This window comes from Heterocephalus glaber, unplaced genomic scaffold, assembly GCF_053883595.1.
Source record: "Heterocephalus glaber isolate CG9 unplaced genomic scaffold, H.glaber_assembly_v1.0 deba00001442, whole genome shotgun sequence".
NCBI lineage: Eukaryota > Metazoa > Chordata > Mammalia > Rodentia > Bathyergidae > Heterocephalus > Heterocephalus glaber.
In genome coordinates this window covers 53,740,237-53,762,689 of record NW_028258296.1, presented here as the reverse complement: position 1 = coordinate 53,762,689, position 22,453 = coordinate 53,740,237, and the positions used below count along the sequence as shown (strand labels likewise).

The 22,453-nt window shown below is 42.7% G+C and overlaps 1 protein-coding gene across 4 annotated transcripts; it reads right to left on the bottom strand.

Moving 5' to 3' along the window:
* Positions 1-10,637: 10,637 nt before the first annotated feature.
* Positions 10,638-19,208, bottom strand: LOC101707858 (3 beta-hydroxysteroid dehydrogenase/Delta 5-->4-isomerase-like). 4 transcript variants are annotated; one of them, XM_087213324.1, is made up of 4 exons: positions 18,641-19,208; positions 18,103-18,301; positions 13,908-14,072; positions 10,638-11,618 (listed from the first exon to the last, which is right to left on the bottom strand). In XM_087213324.1, exons 2-4 carry the CDS (start codon positions 18,245-18,247, stop codon positions 10,807-10,809), a joined length of 1,122 nt encoding a protein of 373 aa, XP_087069450.1. In that variant the 5' UTR covers positions 18,248-18,301; positions 18,641-19,208; the 3' UTR covers positions 10,638-10,806. The 4 variants fall into 4 exon arrangements, with proteins under 4 accessions (XP_087069450.1, XP_021121432.1, XP_004853896.2 ...); XM_021265773.2 differs by lacking the exons at positions 18,103-18,301; positions 18,641-19,208 and adding exons at positions 16,075-16,158; positions 16,610-16,729; XM_004853839.4 differs by lacking the exon at positions 18,641-19,208 and having other exon boundaries at positions 18,103-18,310.
* Between the last annotated feature and the right edge of the window lie 3,245 nt (positions 19,209-22,453).

Here is a 22,453-nt window from a genome sequence, read left to right as displayed (position 1 = left end):
AGAAACTGTTTAATTTCTTCTTTAATTACTTCTGTGACCCATTGGTTGTTCAAGAGGGTGTTATTCAGTTTCCATGTGTTTTTTTGGGTTTTGCAGTTTCTTATGTTATTGATCTCCAATTTTATTGCACTATGGTCTGATAATATGCAGGGGGTAACTTCTATTCTTTTACATTTACTTAGACATGTTCTATGAATAACCTGGAGAATAACCCATGTGCAGCTGAAAAGAATGTGTGTTCCAGTTTTGTGGGGTGGAACACTCTGTAAACATCTATTAAGTCCATTTGTTCAATAGCTTGGTTCAGTTCTAGAATTTCCTTGTTAACTTTTTGCCTAGATGATCTGTCTCTTTGTGATAGTGGGGTATTGAGGTCCCCACCACAATTGTGTTAGTGTTTATTTGATTTTTCATGTCTATTAATATTTGTTTTGTATAGTTGGGGGCATTCGTATTTGGTGCATATATATTTAGGATTGTCATCTCTTCCTCTTGGATTGTTCCCTTCACAAGGATGTAATGACCATCTTTGTCTCTCTTAATTAGTTTTGGTTTGAAATCTACTTTGTCTGCAAATAAGATCGCTACCCCTGCTTTCTTCGGGGTTCCTGTGGCATGGAGAACTGTTTTCCATCGTTTTACTTTCAGTCTATGAGTTTCTTTTTGAGTTAGGTGTGTTTCTTGTATGCAGCATATCGTTGCATTTTCCTTTTTAATCCATTCTGCCAGTCTATTTCTTTTGATTGGTGAATTGAGGCCATTAACATTGAGGGTTATAATTGATAGATATTGATTTATCCTTGTCATGATGTTTTACATTTGTTGGCTCTTTTATTTCTTATTTTTTCCCCCTTTCCCTTTAATGTCTTACCTTGCCTGGTGGCTTTGCTCTGTTGGGCCTCATGGAGTTGTGGCCTTCATTGCTTTTTCCTAGGATATTGTTTAGAATTGCTTGTAGTACTGGTTTGGTGTTCATGAAATTTCTCAGGTGTTCTTTGTTGTGTAAGTATCTAATTTCCCCATCGATTTTGAAAGATAATTTTGCAGGATACAACAGTCTAGGTTGGAAGTTATTTTCTTTTAGGGCTTGAAATACTTACCTCCAGGCTCTCCTTGATTTGAGGATTTATGTTGAGAAGTCTGCTGTGATTCTGATGGGATTTCCTTTGTAGGTGATTTGTTTCTTTTCTCTAACTGCTTGTAGGATTTTGTTTTTCTATTGGGTTTCTGCTTGACTATTATATGTCTAGATGTAGATTTTTTTTTGATAATGGCTAGTTGGAGTTCTATATGCCTCCCTTATCTGTATGTCCAATTCTCTACCTCTGTCTGGGAAGTTTTCCACTATTACTTCTGTGAAAAGTTTTTTTAATGTCAGTTGTGCTTTCTCCTGTTTTTTCATGGACTCCTATCAGTCTTATGTTATTCTTCTTTGCATCATCTAGCAGTTGTTGGATTGATTTCTCCTGGTCTCTTACTATGTTTAAGAAATCTCTATTTTCATGGTCTCTAACCGTGATCCTGATATTCTATCTTCAGATTCCCTTAATCGACTGTGGATACTTTCAATGGAGTTTTTGATCTCCTAAATATCTGTTTGAATCTGTTTCATGGATTCCATTTCTTTCTTATGTTGGGAGATCATAGTTTCCATTTCTTTCTTATGCTGGGTATTCATGGCTTCCAGCATGTTTCTGAGCTTATCTATTTTTTTTTATCTGTTTCTGTTCTAGATCCTCTAATCATGTCTTTCACTCTGCTCACCATCTCTGTAGATATCTGGGAGATTATTTCTGCTTTGAATTTTTCTAGAGCCTCATTCCTCTGTTTTGTTACTTCCTGTGCTATCAGTTCAGGGTATCCAGGTGGTTGGTTATGGGACTTTTCCATCTCATTTCCCCCAACATTTAGCCTTGGTGGGGTGGAAGTCTGAGTTTGTGCCTTGCTTAAATGTCTTCTCACTTTTGTTTTTGGTACTGTCCTTGGTTTAACTCCTGGGTTGATAGTTTGAAATTGCTTATTGTAGGTATCTTTGTTGCTTGTAATTAGAACCCTTATGGAATGATTGCTTCTCTGAGGTGTCTTCCAGATATAGCTGGTCTTTAAGTTTTGAGTCTCTAATGACTCTAAGGCTATCTCATTTTCCTTATACTAGGAAGGTTCATTGACTAGATCAATAACAACACCTTAGCCCAAGTGATACAATCAGCAACACCACTGCATCAAGTACATCTTCAAAACTGACATCTTGTGGTAATTATTAATCTATCACCTTTAGCTGTGTGACTTAAATCAAGATCAAGGACCAACCCAACATATAGTAAATAAACTCTTCAATGTAACAACTTTACCCTTTGGGATGGGGAGTTAGAAGGGGTTGGGGAGGGAGGGACAGATAGGAAGAAGGATAGGGGAAGGTTAGCAGTGTGGCCAGAGGACACAGGTGAGAGGGAAGAAGACAATAATAGTAATATAAAGAAGTCCAAATGAGGACCAAAACAGGGACAAAAAGGGAAGATGAACAATTTGGGAGAGCAAGAGAGTGAGTGTAAGAGACAGAGAAAGGAAAGAGAAAAGAAAGAAGAAAAGAAAAGAAAAAAAGGAGAGAAAAACAAATATTTGCAAAGAGTAGGGAAAAAACTTAAAGAGGAGCAAAAGAAAAGAAAAGAGAAAAAAACCGAAATAATAAAACTAATTTTGGGAATAAATAAAACCATGAAGATGAAGGGGCTCTTTCAGGGTATGTCTCTGCTGTCACAATAGACAACGTGGGTTGCAGTGTGCAGATATAAGTCAATGAGTCTCAGCAAGCTAGTCACAGACCCATGAGATTCAGGCAGATTTCTGGCTGCAAGTCCCAAGTTGAGCTCCCTGTCCTCCTGTAGGGTTGAACTCTGCAGAGTTGTACTGCAGGTTCCAGCTACCCTTCCGCTGAAGATAGACCCGGTCCTGTTGGGATGTGAAGATGACTCCAACTTACCCAGTACAGTGGTCTGGTGGTCTGATATCCTCTGCATCTTTGTAGTGTGGAACCAGGTGGCTGTACAGAGAAGAGGCCAGAGAGCGGGGTGGGGGTGTTCAGTGGATTGCTGCTGGGGCGCAGGCTGATTTGGCCTGTTCCGTGCCACTCGCGACCTTGGTCAGACCTCTCAAATTTAAAGACTCAACGAAAAAATGGGTATCTGAAATGAACAGACATTTCTCAGGCAAAGAAGTAAAAATAGTAAATAAATATATAAAAAAATGTTCAATATCACTGGTTATTTGAAAGATGCAAATGAAAAAAATGCTGAGATTCCACCTCACCCCAGAAAGAATGGCTGCTATCATGAAATCAACCAATAACAAATGTTGGCAGTGTTGGGGTAAAATGAACCCTGCTCCTCTGTTGTTGGTTGTGTAGACTGTTGAAATCACTGTGGAACTCAGTACAGAGATGCCTCAAAGAACTAGGATTAGAGTTCCCATTTGACCCAGCTATTCCCCCACTGGGTATCTTCCCAAGAGAATTAGGAGAATCATACCACAGTGATATATGTGCACCCATGTTTATAGCAGTACAGTTTGTAATAGCTGAAACTTGGAAACAGCCCAATTTCACATAAACAGGAGACTGGATAAAGAAAATGTGTCTTTTAAAAAATAAAATGGAGTACTACTCAGCTGTAAAGAATGAGAAATTAGAGACATTTATAGCTAAGTGGATGCTCATTGAGGGAATACTCTTAAGTGAAATAAATAGAACACACATGTAAATACTGAATAGTTTCTCTAGCATGAGAAACTGAAAGTGTAAATAAGGACTAAAATGTATAATAGATAATGTGAAACAGGAAGAAAAGGGGCAAAGGGGAAGGGGAAGTGAGAGGGCTAGGGGAAAGGAAAGAAGGGAATGGAATTAATATGAGAAAATGAAAAAATGGAAACAAAGTGTGTGTAAATAGGGAGGGATGGAGGGGTTGAAGGGAGGGCAGGGGAAGGGGGAAAAAATAAAAACTGAGAGACATTATGTAAAGGTGCAAATTTCCAATGATAAATATCATTATATTGTATACCTAAAATGTACCAATAAAATAAATTAAAAAAAAAACTTGGAACCAGCTCAATTGCCCATCAACTGGAGAATGGATAAAGAAAGTATGTTTTTTAAAAAACAAAATTTAGTACTACTCAGCCATAAAGAATGAGAAATTAGAGACATTTATAGCTCAATGGATGCACATTGAAGCCATACTCTTATGTGAAATAAATAGACACACATGTGTAAATACCAAATAGTTTCTTTGGTGTGAGAAACTGAAAGTGTAAATAATGATCAAAATGTATTATAGATAGTGTGATACAAGAAGAAAAGGTCCAAAGGGGAAGGGGAAGTGGGAGGGATTTGGGAAAGGAATGAAGGGAATGGAAGTTAATATGAGAAGAGGAAAAAATGGAAACAAAGTCTTTGTAAATAAGGATGGGTGGAGGGGTTGAATGGAGGGCAGGGGAATGGGGAAAAAATAAGAACCAAGGTACATTATGTAAAAATACAAAATTCCAATGATTAATGTCATTATATTGTATACCTAAATTGTACCAATAAAATTAATAATAATAAAAAAAATGGCTCCTGGCTATGGCACCCTGGATATTGACTGAAGGTTGACTTGAGATCATTTTTCCATTGTAAAATCTTCTGTAATTTCAGGCTACTTATGTAAGTGGATTGCAAGTCTATTAAAATTGTGAAACCTGTCAGTAGCTAGAATTAGGAGGATCTGATATGACAGAGTTTTCTGGGACTCTCTCTTTCACCCTACCCCTGAAAGGAAAACATTCTGCTTTCTCTACCTGTGGAGCTAGGGTGGCAGATATTGGGGTATTTTATGCCTCTAACTATGCAATTTTCCAAGTCTCTAAATTTACAATGTCCCAGTGTTCTCTCACAGTCACTTGTGAACACCAAACTGCTACTTTCATTTATCTTCTGAGGAGAAGGTGAACACTGAGCACTCTCTTCAGCATTCTTGTCCCACATAGGTAAGTGGATATTAAAGAAAGGCAGCAGGAAATCTGGTCCTTGAGGCACACTGTGGTGGGTTGCCTAGCCTAAATGTGCTCATGCCATGGGCCTCTAACCATGGATCAATGAGATGAATTACATTTAACTACTTTGAAATATTGGGTTTTATTAGTTGAGGCTAGACATATTCTTATCCTTGTAGAGTTTTTTGTATATTTGTTTTTTAAATTTTGAATTTTTACTAATTGCAGCGAATCCCAACATTTTGCAATTTTAAAAAAGAAGCCCAGGTGATCTAAATGGCAAATAAAATTGAAGACCTTCTGGATCAGTTAGGTATTTCCTTTCATTCTTGGTATCCTTTTCCATCCCCAGTGGAATAAGGACAAAGGGGATTGTAAGGTGTCTCATTCGCCTACAGGCCCCCTGGAGGCCACCTTCCAGTCACACTTTCCCTGATTAGGAAGATCATAAGCAAGTGCCAGGAAATGTACCCGTCTTCAGTGTTCACCAGAGAAGGCCACAAAGGGCAAAGAAGGCAAGTGCTGGCCCATCTCTGTGTGTCTCCACCCCACATCCTGCTTTTATCTTCTTCTTTCTTACCTTCATTCCCCCACTCCCCTCACCAACCACAACAAATTTCTCCACACCACCTCTCCCCTCAGCTGTCCTGAGTAATCTCAAAGTTTTCTTTTGCCCCAGTGGCAGAGGTGAGGAAAGTCCCAGACAATTTGCAGCATAAACACCTAGTACTGGGCTGCACTGTTTTCCTATTGGAGTCCCAGGTGTTAGCAGCCTGGGTTTTCAAGGTTATCTTTGCTGACACAAAGTACCTTTCAGTGGTTTTAGATCCCCAGATGATTGGACAGAGGATCCGGGCTCTGTTCACTATAGTCTCTGCAGGCGTATAGCATGGCAGAACAGCAGGAAATTCTCAGCTGTGGACACCATTGAGGATGGGCAGATGTGTCATGCATCAAGCTGCCCTGTGTTTCATTAGGTTGGAAAGTATGTGTTTGTACCATGCTCAAGCTAGCATTCACTTATGTAAAAAGGGTATAAAAAACTATGGTGGATGACTAAATTAAAACAAAATTACAATAAGCGACACATTGCCAAGAATTCTGGGATAAATGTGTTTGAAGTGAGGGAGGAGTATTTTCCATATTTTGAGGGGGATTAAAGGCAGTGTCTTTTACTGTCAAAGATTTTTGTCAATTCTGGCTCTTCCTCAAGCAAAAATGACCATGAAAGTGTTACACCCGGCGAAAAAGAACCAACCAGAGACCTATATTAAATCCACACAGGGGACTGGAGCCCCGACTGGGGGGAGACAAAGTTTTCAGGCCCCCCATGGGGTAGAACTAGCAAAGCAAGGGAAAGGTACAGAAGCGGAACGTCCTGCCGTTAGAACATTTTAAAAACAATAGTTGATTAATTGTTGTTTCTAAGAGACTCTCTAAGGAGAGGAGGTTTCTAAGCTTCCTCCTTCTGAGTTCATCTAAAGGGCAGGCAGGTGAGTCAAGCAACAATATGGAGTCTGTTTTGCTAACTAGGGTCCTTCAGAAAGGTCATTTTGAATTGGAATAGGAGAAGGAGGCATCCATGACTGTGCAAGTAAAAACATTTGAGAGGACTTGCAGCGCTGCTTCAGAAAGTGGCAAAAATGATGGGGTAAATGTGTGCAAAGCAAGGAGGAGTGTTTGGAGAGTTATTAGTGAATATATGTCTTTAAAAATTTAAACATTCATCACATTTTTACAATCATATCTTGTACATGCAAAAGATTTTCCAGCTAAGACAGTGAGGCCTTTGTGGGAGATTAGGTAAGGAATGAAGATGCCTGAACTAAGACTGGGTTAGTAATGACAATTATGACATTCACACAGTGTTACTGGAGGTACAATGTGTAGGGCTGAATGACGGGTAGGAGGAGGATGGGGGTGCCATCAGAGGTGAGTCTTCAGAAAGTGTGTTCATGGGACTGTTGTGATCACATTCAGTCCTGACATCCTGGCCATTCTGCTGCAGACTTGCCTCGCTGGACCCTGCTTTTTATTTTTGATATGACATACATCAGGCCTCCACTTCCTGACTCCATGGTGCATCATTTTCTTTTCCAAACTGTCCTACAGAATGCTGCCTCAGTAATCTTCCTAGAAGGCTGAGCAGGAATCTTCACTGCTTCCTACCACATTGAGTAGTTCCCAAGTTCTGTCTCCTAAAACATTATTTGTTGCTAGAGAAGATAAACTCTTTTCACAGTCTGATTTAGAAGAGCTGAGACAAATTAAATGGGAAGTAATTAACTCTTCAATGTGCTCAGGAAGGAGCACAGAATGACTACTATGTGCAGAAAAGGGAAGGAAGTGGTATCTCCTGAGGAGACCCAAGGTTGTCTAGGTGTGTGTCCTGGTGTCTTTTCCAGGGTATCTTCCATTTTTCCCCTGCACATGAGCTCTCTGGTCTGTCAAGACTGGTTTTTTTGCTGCCTGAACAAGACCCCCTTTCCCACCTGGGCCTTTGCAGATTCTCTGGTTTCTACCTCACTTGTTCCTATATTTTTCTCTTGGAATCCTACCTATCCTTCAGCCACCAGCCCAAGTTCCAGAACCCACTGAGCCCTTGCCCAGAAGAGTTTTTCCCAAGTCTAACCTTACAGAGCACTGGGCACATTTCCTGTGTGCAGCTCTTATCTAGCCTCCCATCTTATCTCTCTACTAGACAGTGTGTCATTGAGCAGATTGATAACTGAAGGCCCTAGGCCTGGGTCCAGCCTGTCAGGTGTTTTTGAATGTGCGTACTTATTTTACCATCAAATAGAATTTATTTCATGCAGAAAATATACAGAAAATTAGAACAATGACAAAATATATCTTAGGACATATGCATCACCAAGAATGAATAAATTAGTCACTATTAATTTATTACTCATTTGTTAAGAAATATTTGTATATGTGGAGCACTGGCCTACAGATTTATTGCCTGTAGCTTGTCTTTGCCTTGTTTTTCAAGTTTAGCATTAGTTTCTAATATCTAGAGATCAAAATATTTGACATAAAAACTGGCACTCCGCCACCTTACTTCCAGGTTTTGAGCAAAGCATCACCCATTGGCCACTCCACCTGGGCCCCCAGAGGCTGGCCTGTCTAGTGCACATTCAGTCTGGCACCTGGTTTGTCTACGGTCCTGAGAAAGCTCTGCTTAGCTGGTATCCAGGCTTCTCTGCCCCTCTCGGCCTTCCTACCCTCACCTACCTGATCACCCCACCCTCTCTTCTCACCACCCCTCAGGCTGTTTCCCTACCTCTCACTCCTCCACAAATGTTATGGACTCCATAAAGCTTTCACCAGTAACTTCAGCTCAGCTGCTTTCTCTGTGCTCATGTATACAGAGATGTTAGCCAGCAGTTGACCACTTAACCCATGTTTTCCTCTTTCTTCACCACAGACTGCTAAGACCCCAGGAAAAGGCCAGGGCAGGGAGACCTCAGGCTGGGGCTGCCACTGTCAGGCTGTGTGCAGGACTTCTGGATGCTTTGACCAGACAGGGCGGTCCAATGTTGACAGGGACAGGGGATTTTGCTGGGCAAATCATTCTGAGGCCTTATGCTTATTCAGTCGAGTCTACTAACCAGCACAGTTCTCCCCTGTGTTTCTCCACTCACCCCAGTCTGCCTTTTGGACATAATACCTTATCCATTTCCTGTAACCCTGGTGGGTTCAATGAAGGATTTTCTGGGATAAAAATGAGAGCTAAGTCCCTTCCCCAGACTCCACCAACTTCTTTCCTCCCTGAGCTACTGGCATAGACACATGAAATGTGTGCACATTTCATCAGGGCTTGATAGACACTGGTTCTTGTGCTGTGGTCAGCTGAGTTGCAGGTGCCAGCTTTGTGTCTCACCTGCCACTGCCAATGGCCACTGAGCCCTGGTGCCCAGTACTGACCCCTGTCCCCTTGGGGTTGCCGCCAGTGTCCAAATGTTCTTTCCCTTTCTCCCTCGGTGTGAATGCTCAACCTATCCTTAGTGATAGTCCAACTCAATTGATTTAATTATCTGTAAATTCCCAGGTGTCAAATACAAAACTACTAAATTAAAGCTTCCTTGTTTTTACTGGTGGCTAGAATAAAGTAATGAGTCCTTTTACAAGACATGATTGTCCAATGAGTTAAGCAGATTAGCAGCCTTCTATACATGAATTGCCTCAACAAAGCTAAAGCAGAAAACAGAAAATAGATTGGTTATTTAGAAGATACTTTCCTTTTAGAGCTTATGACAGAAAGGACTTTCTTGTCATTCTGGTTATAACTGACTTTCTTCACAATGTGGACATTATTTCTCTCTCCCAATTCTAAACCTTTGTTGTCAAATAAACACTTTGATTTGTGACTAAGGTGTTGAATTCCAGCAGGAGAGACATCACTTAAGTTGGTCTATTGGGGCTCATCCAGGATCTCCATCCAAATCAAAGGCTTCTAATTAATTTTATTGAACATAAGAAGGAAGACATCTTGGGTGTGATTGTTGTGAGGTTTGTGGTACAAAAGACAGAGGAGACAAAATCCAGGTGCAGAATGTGAAGCTTTCTCTGTCCACCCTCCATCTCCACATCTGATTCTTTACCTACTTCCATCTGACACTGTCCCTGGGGATCTAACAGGTCTTGTTTGACTGTTGGTTCTTTGTTTGGTTAGCTACGATGACCTCATTTAAGTCCTCAGAATCTCTTGTTTGATCTCTTATCTTCAGGGACATTGACAAGTATGAGGGAAAGAAGGAGGGAAAGAAAAGAAAATGAAAAGAATTTGATAAAGGAAGAGAAGATGAAACAAACAACAGAAGAGAGATGAAAGAAGGAAGGAGAGGCAGTTAACTTGGGAGATGGGGAGAGTAAATTCGAACATTGCTGGCTAATTAGGAGTTAAATTTGTAGTGGAAGTTTTGACCTCTTCCTATTACCTCCCAAAAACCCATGGTCTGTTTTTATTGTATGAATGGAAAGATTGAAATATGAGGTTAAAAATTACCAAAATAGTCAACATATGCAGGTGCATTCTAGAACTATCAAGGACTCTGACATTGCAGTTGGAGGCTGGAAGAATCACTGCATTCCCTCAAGGACTCTCCTGGTTCTAGAGACTTCTAACCAGGATTGGACAGGGAGAACATACCCCAAAGTTGATGGGGGCTTCCTCAGGGAGAAATGACCCAGGCTCTGTTGCCTGTCTGGAAGCCTGCAAGATTCAGTGGAAGATGAGACATTTTAAATCACCCTCCATGGAGATCTGGCCTCACCACATACCAGTTAGTGAGCCTGAGAACAAATTTTTTCATCCATGGTATGGGGATAGGAGTGCTGCCATTGTCTAGTACATGTTGTAAACTAGCAGGTCATAGGCAATTTTAGGTGCTCTCCCTGCCCTGCCACCACTCTGCCTACAACGGCCCCATGCTGCTTCTGAACTGCACATGGCCATACCTGACAATGAAAGCAAAGGTGGAAAATGGGTGTTAAAAACTAATCATACTCCAGCTTACCCATTCAAAGCTTTATTTTCTTTTTCATTGTGCTTTGTGAAGCAATGTAAGTTTTCCAAAGAAAAGAATCACTTTAGGACTGGGAAGGGGGAATTGAACCAAAAGGCACCTGGTGGCCTTAGGAAGAGGGTAGGTTTCCATTGTGGGAGAGAGAGGCTCTGGGACCTGGGCTTCTGTCACTCTTAAGAGGAAGCCAGATGGAGGGAGTGGATAAATAGCTCCAGATATCACCCAGGACCACACCCCTGCCATGGGCACATCACTGAGTCTTTGTCTTTAGAGTCCCCTTGTGCTGCTGTGCTAGTGAACTGATCCACTCCCCAGTTTTCTGCTTGGCTTCCTCCCAGCTGAAGAGAGGCTCATACCCCAGGTCTCCTTGAGCTTTCTTACAGGTGACAGTGAACACACTATTTGACAGTGTCAGTAAGTGGCGGTCAAAGGGGGGATGATAATTGTAAATTGGCCTCAGCAGGAAGCTCACCATTTCCAGCAGGAAAGCAAGCCAGTACATTAGAGACAAAGGGACGCTTGGGCTAGAATCAAGAGAGAGGCCACATTCTTTGCTCAGGTTGTAATGAAGGTTATCATAACTTTGGTGAGGTGTGTCATCTGAGACATAATAGAACTGTCCTTGAATGTTTGGGGCCTTGTTGGGGTCTCTGAGGGCCCTGGAGGCCAAAATGTGGGCCCAGGCCACATTGCCAACATAGACTGGGTTGGCTATAGAGAATTTGCCTGTACTTTTCAGGACCCCATTGTTTTTGAGGGCCATATTCATCACAGAAGATAAGAATGGGCTTCCTTCCCCATAGATGTACGTGGGCCTCAAGGCACAAGTGTGCATGGTGCCACCATTTCTCAGCATGCATCCATTAGCTTTCAGCACAGCCTTCTCAGCCAGCTTTTTGCTGGCTGGGTATGGAGCAGACCATGTGCTTTCATGATGCTCTTCCTCTCGGGCATTCTGGACGATCTCCCTGTAGGAGTTGGGCCCAGCTACATCGACTGAACTTGTGTAGATGAAGATTGGCACACTCGCTTGCACACAGGCCTCCAACAGGAGCTGGGTACCTGCAAGTGGGGAACACAGGGTCAGCATCAGAAAATAACCCAAAGGGCCCACTATGGCTCAGCTCAGGTTCATGTTCATATTCACCTCCTCCCCTGAGGTGATTATTATAGATCTGCCAGGCTAGAGTTAGGGAAAGATACAAACAGAAAAGAAGCTAATATTTATGTTGTGGTGAGGCAGTATTTCCAGGCTTTTGTGTTATATCTGTGCTTTGGGTATGTGTGTGTGTATTTTGATTTTTGTAAAGGGCATAAGGATGCTGCTATATATTTTATCATGTAGATAGACATATGATTATCATGTGTCTTGAGATGCAGCTCAGTGTTGGGGCCTGTACCTAGCATTCCCTAGCCCTAGGTTTGGATCCCCAGTATAAATATGAAGAAGAAAATAAATAAGCAGAAATAAACACTAAAAATAATTACCATGGGTCATTCACATTATTTATGAGTCATTTTATGTTCTAAAATTCAGGGAGAAACCAGCCAATTTAGAATTTATACCATATATGCTCATTGTTTATCAGCAGTGTACAATCATAAATAGAAAATTTTATATGTGCGTATTGTTTTGGGATTAATAAAATCTTTTACACAAGAACAATCTGAGTCTGAGCTAATAGCTATTGAAGTTGGGGGAGATGTGGAGACCCAGCGTCTTTCTTGATTGTGTTCCCTGTGAAGGCCACCACTCGTTCTTTTTATCATTTTGTTTGCACGCATTATGAACAGTAGAGGTGACAAAGATTCCCTTCATTTGGCATTCTGGGATCTAGCTGTGGCACTTTTTGTGTTGATCCTGGCGGAGAACTGAAAGCAAGAGGGCACTGTTGGTGGGAATGTATACGATGGTGGAAAGTTTTAAAATGTATTGCAGTGAGTCCTCTTGGCCTTGTGAGTGACTCAGCAACTTCACTTGAAGAAGGGAGGGGGGAATGACCTCCCTCCCTCCCTAGGCCCCTCCCTCCCTAGGCCCCTCCCTCTATTTCTTCTTTGCTTCCCTCTCTCCCTCCCTCTCTCTCTTCCTTCCTTCCTTCCTTCCTTCCTCACCTCATTTAAAGTATTTGTGCATTTGATTTTCTTGACAGTGACCATATACTCTGAAAAAAAATGAGAGTTGTAGTGCAAAACTGTATGAGTTTAGTTTAAAGAAGAGGGAAATCGAACCGTCATTGTGAAGCATTTGGTAACCTGGGAAATGTTTTAGTAAATGAATACCTGCAACACTGCCTCATTCATTTCCCATCCCCTGTTTTTATGAGGTGGGGAAGGCAGGTGTCATGAGACAGGGTCCTGAAATGAAAATCTGATTACTTACAGCAGCTTCCTGTAATGTGGGTACATAAGGGTTTGGTGGGGTAAAAAGGAGAAAATGTCATTTTTACATGGTATTGGAAAATGAAAATTAATTGGTTTGCTTTGCAAGGGAATCTCTGAGTCCTAAATTTGGAATCAAGGCTGTCCTGACAGATGGGTCAGGAATGGTGTTGATGGAAAAGAGTGGCCCTCTGGGTTCAGAGTGACAGTGGTGCCCAGCAAGTTTCCCTGAGCTAATGTGTTTCAGTTTCAAGCCAGTTGGAAAGCTGCAATTCAGAAAAATCCACCAAGCATTTAGAGAAGGGAATCTAAGGAGGGATTTTTTTAGGCATCTGACCAGAACCTACTCCTTGTTCAGACATAGTAGTGCACTGAATGGGTAATATCATGGATAATGGGTTAGGATTCTGGCATAGGAGAATACAGTCAAAAGGCGCATGCTGTACAATTCTGTTCTAAAAGACTTCCATGAACCAGCTGTGCAAGTTCTATAGAGAGGAAGCCTTCTTTAAAGTGGGCAGGAGGCCCTTGAGATTCTTATCAGACTTCATGCAAGTTTGAAATGTGTAGCTGAGAGGCCTCGGCAGAGTTTGGGTTTGGTTTCACTCAGGGGAGGCCTTGTGTAGATGGACATCAAGAGTGTAGAGTCAGAGGAGAGCTGACCCTCTAATGGAGTAACTGAAAGAAGACTACTCATGCTTTGAGGGGTCCAGTGTGAGTGCTTCTAAAGTATTGCTTTCCTCCTGACTAGGGGGGGCCCCGACCAACTTCATTGCCTTTTGGAGTCCCAGTTTCCTCATCTAAAACAGCCGAGAACAACAGCTCTGAGCTCTGATAGCTGAGAGTGGTGAGCAAAGGCTGTTGGCTCAGGGCCCAGCAGGTATTCCACAATGGGATTTTTGTTCCCCTCCTCATCTCTTCTGCCATTCCTGTTTTTCCCACCTGCTGCATGTCACCCACAGGCTGCTCTACCTCTCAGGTTGATGTCCATGATGGTCTCTCTAGGAGCGATACCAGATACATCGATGATAGCAGCGACATGGATGACCACTGAGAGGCCCTGGCAGGCTGCCCTCAGGTACTGAGCATCCTGAATGTCTCCTTCAAGCAATGTCAGCTTGGTCTTTGTCTGCAGCTCTGTGGAAACACAAAATAGTTCATTCTGAAGGTTTTTGGATGGGCTTGCAATTTTACTGATAAAGTGACAGTATATGGATTTTCAAGAATAGTCATAGCAGGGGGATATCAGGGATGGAGCACATTCCGTAGAGAACAAAGTAGTGAAGGCACAGGAATCACAGTGTATAGCATTTATTGGCAAAGAAGAAGCAACTTTTGGTACCCACTATGTTGCAGAACATCAATCTGAGTAGTAAACTCTGTGAGTCTCTGGAACAAAGATCATTGTTAATGAGTCATGGGAAGTTCATCAGACTCATCAAGGAGAGTGCGGAAATTGTAGAGTTGGATAAAGATGAGAACTTCAAATTTAACTGTGTAGGCAGTGAGGACTCATGTAGCGATTTGGAATTGTAGGAGGAACAGTGGCAGGCCTGTGAATAGGATACTCACCTGGGCCTCAGGATGTCAAATGCACTGTTGTGGGGATGTAAGAGAAAGCAGGACAGCAATGCACTAATCAGAATGTTTCTGCCAGAGTTCTGATGAGGAGAAACAGGGCCCATCAATAGGAGCAGAGAGTGGGAAGACCCACAGGTGGTAAGTTTCATTCCTTCCTATGACAGGTCTGGGCCTTCCTGGGTCTGGGCTGAGGGAAAAATCAGTTAAACTCAGAGCTTGTTTCCTATTTGGGTGACTAGGAGGACATTGGAGCCACTAACAGAGAATTCAGGGTGGGCTCTGGATGGACTAAATTGAAAATGTCTTACTGTGTGTCAGATATTATCAGTAGCGGACATCAGTGATGCCAAAGAAGCAACTACAAGTGATTTCCATCCCAGCTCTCAGGCCCAGGACACTGGTTACAACATGAATGTGTGCATATCTCAAGGGAGACACACAGGAATGACAGAATGACACTGCCAGTGACAGGGCCAACTCAATTTAGCCCTGAAAATCCACTATGCCACATGCAGACTCCAACACTCTGCACCTCTCTGTGCAAACAAATTCACAGCTGACTCACTTCCTTTCCTAGAGACCTTAGCAGACAGGAATTCTGATTCTCCTTTCCCCTGTGTAGGTGAGGAAACTGAGTCTCAGAGGGGTTCAGGGACAGATCTGAGCACACATTGCTAATGAGCACTGAACCCCACCCCTGCCTCCATGGCTTACTGTGTTTGCCCTGCATTACAAGAGCAGGACAAAGTGTTTGGAATTAACTTTTCTGAGCCTGAGTAAAGGTACAGGAACTAACTGATAGTTGCAATGAGGGTTGGAAAAGAGGGAGAGTAACAATCAGAGGGCTGGAGAAAGCCTTTGCTGTGCTGCAAGAACCACAGCCAGGAATCCTGTGCTGAATTGTTTGCTCCCAACCCTTGGCCTTGTCAGGCAGCCCAAAGAAGTCCCTGCAGCGCAGGATAGTGGAGAAGGGCTGCTGCAGGGAGATGGGTGTCTGCCTGAGCATGGCATCTTCCTTTGTTATGTCCCTTCTCTGCCCCCTGCTCCTTTCCTCCTGTCTCTATTGCTTCTGACTTCAGAGAACCTGGCTCACAGGAGCGCTGTGAGAGGTAGGAGGAGCCCAGACCCAGAGAGAAATGGGCTCTCACCCTATCAGTACTCACAGACCCTGACAGTCCACGAGAGGGCACTGTGGGTTCTTCATGGCTTAGTCGCTGTTTCTTCCTTTCCAAGTCACGTGGTTCTGGCCAGTGTTTTGCACAGACATAATATGCAGTCACTTCTATGTGTTTAGGTGGGTTACAGGAAAGCCCAGACCCATTAAAATCACAGATACCACTGCTAGACATCCTGGACCCCCGCTCTTCTTGACCTTGCTCTATGTGTTGTTTAAGTTGGGCAAGATAATTAACCTCTCTGTGCCTGTCTTCTTCTGAATAATCAGTTTAGCAATGTTTCCTATCTCCTGCACATGTCTTCTGGTGATGATTAGTTGACACTGCAAACACTGTACCATCTCTAGCACAGATAGAACACTGTAAGGATCCTTCAGCCTTACCTTTCTGCAGGTCCTCCCCATCTCGCACTCCTCCTGAATTGTCACCACTGGGAGATGTTCCTCTAAGCTGAGCACTGCCTTTTCCTACCACCAAGAGTTAAATCGTAAATATTGCAGAGGTATAACATTTACAAACTGTTCTGTCCATATTTTAATATTTGACATTGAACAGTCGGGGGGAGAGGTGACAGTGGAAAAGGTCAGAGAAGAGGAGAGGTACGGGTAGGTGTGCTCTTAGAGTTCCCTGGAGGGGCTTCTGTGTGCATTTCAGAGTGATCTGGGCAGCCGAGGGCCACAGGTAGATGCCTAATACCCTAGATGACCAGGATGGGGAACAGAGGTAGTCAGTAGGTTTAAGGGACAGAGGGGGACAATGAAAAAGACTAAAACCTCACTGTGCCAAGTGTCAACCCCAGACCCCAGTGATGTGGCCTCAGGGATGGGATGTAGCCAGGCTTCTAAGATCAATTATTCCCATGACCTGGGATTGGTCTCCTCTCCTTTGTTGCCCAGATGGGTGTGCCCTCTTTCCTACCTTCAACACAGGGTTGTTTGAAAGATCTGAGGCAAAGCAGCTGGGAAAATGCAATATCCATCCGGCCATTTTATTTGCAGCAGGGGCAGCAATTTGCAAAAACAACAAAGGACAATCCCAGCAACTCTGCTTCACTCTCTCTGTGGGAATGAAGATGAAGAGCTGAAAGGCATAGTAAGGAGAATATTCGAGGCTTCCCTGGAGGGCATGTTGGTCATGCTGCTTCTCACCTGTCTGTAATATTATGACTGTACAGGTACTGATGAATGTAGCTCCTGTCTCTCTCTCTCTCTGTCTTTATCTGTCTCTCTCTCTCTCTCACTGTGTGTCTCTCCCTGCCCCCTTTCATATATACACAAGAGCAGCTTTAGTTGCAGTTCCTTTTATTTTACCTTCACCTAAAATGCTAAGTATTTGTACCCAGAAAGAAAACAATGACAGCCAGGGCAACCAAGTGAGTCAAGGACTCATTGCTGAGGGCCCTGGCTTAATAATCCTTGGCAGATGTTACATGACATTTGTCAAGTTCAGAAAAATTGAGCACATTAAGGAGCTGCAGTTGAAGGATAGAAGTGATGTGTGATTTCTAGATGGGAAGTAGAGAGGCCCAGGGATCCAGTGGCTGCCTATGGCCACCCCGAGTAGTATGGGTGAGGCTTAGGCTGGAGATATACAGTGTGGGACACATGCTGGTGTTAGATTCACAAAAGATAGGATACCCCTGGCTCTTGGAGATCAAAGGAGTATGCTGTCTCACCGTATTTTTAATCATCTTGGCATAAGTCTGAGAAATATGTTTCTACCCTCACCATATTTTCTTAGCATCTTGACATGAGCCTCCAAAATATGTCCATGCCCTTTTTTGACCTTTAGCATGAGCCCAAGGAACATGTACCCTATTTCAGAGTAAGCAAGGGTAAGCCCGAGGCTATTATGATATCATTAGCATTGCAATTTTGACCCCATGATGGGTTTTGGTAGCCACTGTGATTTTGTACAATCCCATATAAACAAAAGAACCATTTCAATTCATTGGATAGAGTTCCCCCTTAGGTGGCACCCCAGGCCCCAAGGCCTGGGAAAGTTTCCAGTTTGCAGCTTAAAACCTAAAGCAGAGAAGGCTGTTGTGGGTCAAACTTGTCATGAGTTTTCTTATTGTCCTACTCTCACTCTGGGGAATGTACTTTCCCTTCATAAATCTCTGTCTTTCTTTCTGCCTCTGTGTGCCCTGCTCAGTTCTTGATTTGGGATACAAAGAGCTCGTATGTTGGATGAGATTAGAACAACTCTGCAGTAACAAGGCCAAAAACCAGTGTTCTCACAGCTGTGCAAGATTGTTTTTATGCTGTGCATCCTGGATTCTTCCTGATGAGTGTGGACATGGGAGGTGCCTTATGTCTCCAAGTTTCCTTTACTTGTTTCAGAAAGCAGCTCCTCCCACACTTGTTTTGGCTTAAAATGGAGTGCTACCATCAAGCCTCCAATTCACTTACTAGAGAATTCCTCCCTGGTTTCTGGTCTGAAGATCCTGTCCAGGGCCCTGACCTCCTGAAGCTCCTTCTCCTGCACCAACAAGCGGATAATCCTCTGGCCCAGAAAGCCTCCTGCTCCTGTCACCAGGCAGCTCCACCCAGCCATTGCCAAAGCAGGAAGCAGAGCAGACTGAGGAGCTGGTGTGGTGACTGGGTGACTCTGTAGAGGGTTAAAGAAAAAAAAAATCCAGTAGGTACAGGGCACACAAACTGTAATGACACAGAGGGCAAAATTATTCAATTTGTCTCCTCTATTCTCACACATGGGTTTCATTTGCATCTGTGACCACACGTGTGCAGAGTCAGGATCTAACACTGTCAGATCCCACAGTTTAAGGACTCAATCCTCAAAAGCTCCAGTCACTTTAGATGTCCATTATAAACCCAAGTTATTTGAGCTGTTCTTCTGAAAAAACAGCTGTAATTCTCAATTTCCAGAATACCTCACTGGGTTCAATTAAACTGAATGAGTCAGAGAACCACAGAAATATTCACTTACCTACTATGTTGGTTTGTAAAGGAGGTTACAAAGGATACAAATAGAAAGATGCCAAATGTGGAAGAAGTAGAGGCAAGCTTCAGTGCTCTTGCTGTCTGCCGTACTCACTGGGAATATCCAGGCATTTAGCTCTCTGGAAGCTCTCAGAGACTCATCCTTTGAGGTTTTATGGAGTCATTGTATACACATAACCACAGCATGAACAAATATGCAAGATAAGATTGGGTATGAGGATGACCAAGTGATAACAAACCGAGTCAGAATCCAATAAGACCTGTGTATTTAGGTTCCTCTGCATTCCTTCCTTGAGGATATGGGGCAGGACCACCCTGGAATGAAGATCCCTGGAATGTAAATCATATAGAAAGCCAAATCCTGGTCTCCAAGCAGAGATCCTTCTTCTTCAAGGAATAGAAAACTCTGAAGAATTACCACATTACTCAAATATCATTCAATCATGAATAATATGACCAGTACATCATTTTATATGATGGTGTCTTCCATAGTAAACCTCTTCAGTTTGCAAACTCACATTCCAAAAAGCAGGACGTTCAACAGATAGTTGACCCTCTCATTCATCTGGAATTATTAAGGTAAGAGACAATATTGCTTTGAGCTTTGCCAGTTTTAAATGTAGTATTAGTTTTCCATAAATTTATAACATATTTACCTCTTTCTTTGGCCCTAGGTACTCCTCCTCCTCCTCTTCTCCCTCCTCCTCCTCCTCCAATACATTAATATGCTAACTTTTCACTTTTGAAGTGGCTTTAGCTTTGGATATGGCACTTGTCTAACACGTGATAAGACTATCACATCAGGTAGTGGGTGAAATATAACAGAATTTGCAGTGATGTGAACATATTTACACAATGAAATCCTCATCCATCTCTAATGACCTTTCCTCCAGATCACCAGGTAAACAAGAGGGGATCAAGGGGCGACATTCCTTCAGACTTCCTCATGCTGAGTGGGAACACACATTCCTGAAAGTATGTTTGACTGCCCTTTAGGTCTTTACCAGCCCATCCCCAAAGACAATCAGTGTTTCAATGGCTCATTTTACTTTTCCAGAATCCTATACTTTGGTTCAGGGTATCTCTCTGCCAACTGCTGGACATTATGTTCTACAATGTGTTACTTGGTCCATAGAAATGACATATGCCTGTTTAAATCTGTGCATTAGCTTCTGTTGTGACTCGTTTTTAGCTCTCTGTGTATTTTCCTCTTGTACTAGATAAGCACATCCAGTACAGAGTCAGTGTCTAGTGCTATCAAGACCTGTTTGCAGCACCTAGGATAACTGGCAGTCTCATGTTCTGAAAATTTTAGGGCCTGCCCGCCAGGAGATCTGCCATTTAGCCATCTTTTGGTTAGCAGACAGAACAGCTCTCACTCGCATTATGTGCCAGAAGGAGTGGGAGCAGACCACATCCAGATTCAGCACCAGCGCCATATTGCTGCCGTACCCTCAGGCCAACTCATTTTGTGCGTCAGGTGACCACCTAAAGTGAGCGTACAGGGACATCACTTTTTCAATTCCAGTCACTTGAAGCCTGGAAGTTGTTTTGTTGTTGTTGTTTTGTTTTTTTCTGATGGACACCATGTCTTACTTGAAAGCATCCCTGAATTGTCCACACAACTGTGCCCCATGGATGTCCCTTACATGCTCCAGGTTTCCATTTTCTGCCTGATCATGGAACCAGGTCATTGGATACTACCTATGTGCCAGGAAGACCCCAGAAATGAGATTTTTATCATTGTTCAAGTTTTCATCATGCAATTCAGCCCCAAAGCTCATTTGTTACTGTCTTTGGTCCAATTAGCATCTGTCTAAGTAAGCTGTCCCTTTACCCTGCAACTGCCACCCACAAGACAAGCAGCTATTGTGGATCAGATGAAACCTGTTAGATGTTCCAAATGTCCCCAGAGCCCAGAAAGTTTTTCCACAGTTCTAGTCCTAGGAGAAAAGAGTCTACCTGCTCATAAGAATATCTTTCCTGTGTTTTCCAGGGAAATGTCTTGGACGAAAGTCAGGCAGAATAGTCAATATAAAGTTTGACAAAAGGGCTGAGGTCTCTTGGCTCAAATTCTTGCTGGGGACTCAAAGCCTTCTGCACAGAGGGGATGAAATAGTCTAGGGGAAAAGGAGAACATTTTCTGGAACTACAACATAAAAATGTAAAGGTGAAAAATATTATGAATATTGAAATGTTGAATATTGAGGTGTTCTTTATGAAAAGAAGCTGTGTCACCTTTGTCTAAATATTTGATGAGAAGGCATACTATGTCTAACTTAGGAACCCTCTCCTGAAAAGGACTGTAAAACCAAAATGTGTTGAGGAAGTCCTAGAAGAAAAAATTCAAAAGGCAAGGGTAGATAGAATAAAGTTACAAGTTTACAGGAGAATTGTTATTTTTCAACAAGCTTCATATGAAGTTCTTGACTCTTTTATCTGCTGCTATCATAGTGATAAACATTGTATTGCACTGGGGAATTGTTCCCCTAAATAGTACTGCAAAACAGAGGGACATAAATACAATCTTTGAGAAATATTAATTGGACCTACTAAATGGGAACCAGTAAGATTAGCTAAGCTTATAAAATGTAAACCCCAAAGTCCCTGCAGGGACAAGTTCTCGGTGCAACATGACCTATATGGGACATTAATTGAGGTTTATGGCAAAAGAAGGTGACTGTGTCCAGCCATAATCACTCACTTTGGAATAGAGAAATTTGACATTAGTCAAAAGTTACAAAAGTTAGAGCAAAGTACCAAAGCTTCCTACCCCACACTTTTATATATTGCCATCAAGGTTTTCAGTAACTGAGAGGAGGGCTTACGGATCAGGAAGGTTATACTAGCGGCCAAGAAAGAAAACTTCCAATATATGGCTGCTGCCGTAGTGCAAGCCCTTCCTGCCAGTGGAACACTAGGACGACATAAAACAATTGACAGTGAGTCTCACCTTCTACCTTTCTCCCACCTGCGGACAGATGGGACATTTGAACAAACAGTACCCCAAGCCAAAAGGATATAAACCCCCATATCCCCACTCAAATGGGAGGGCAGTGACAGTCCTTTCCATTGAGAGGGATGAACATCCACTTTGCAAAGCTCTAACCCACAGTCAGGACTTACTCTCTGGTTTCTTCTATTTGAGCAATATGACCATCTAGAATGATGAGGTCCAATGTGTCTTCAAGTCCCACTCTTTCCAAAATTCATAAGGAGCCTAGGGTTAAGATGATGTAGCAGGGGACAGATAACATTCTTAGATGATACAGGGACTATGTCTTCTCCTTTGACTCCCTTCTTGGGCTGAGTCTTACAGGTTCTTCCTTGAGCTTCCTTAAGGGCGTTGTTGGCGAGCCAACTAGATGCTCTATTACCCTACTTGGTGAGAGGACATTGTAGAGATCTATGGTCAAATTGTATGCCATCTTCGATCTCCACCCTACACACTTTCTAGTTATTTAGGGCCCTCTCCTATTCACCCTCAGGCCTCTCCACACATAGCCTCCTACATTGGGGTCTCCGTTTTTTGAGAATGCTGAGACATCTCCTTTCTGGGGTGGTTAAAGTGGGCCTAGCCTGTTAAAATTAACCTCAAGGATCCACCTTCTTTTTCCAAAACCTGAAGCTGTCAACTGACTCAGCCCCATTATTGATAAATTCCTTGGGCTCAGACTGTTGGTACACCTGTCACTTTCCTTGCAATACTCCCATTATCGCAGTGAAAAGGGTTGTTGTTTCCTACATATAGTACAAGATCTAAAGGCCATTAATTAGGCAGTGGTTCCTATTTATCCCA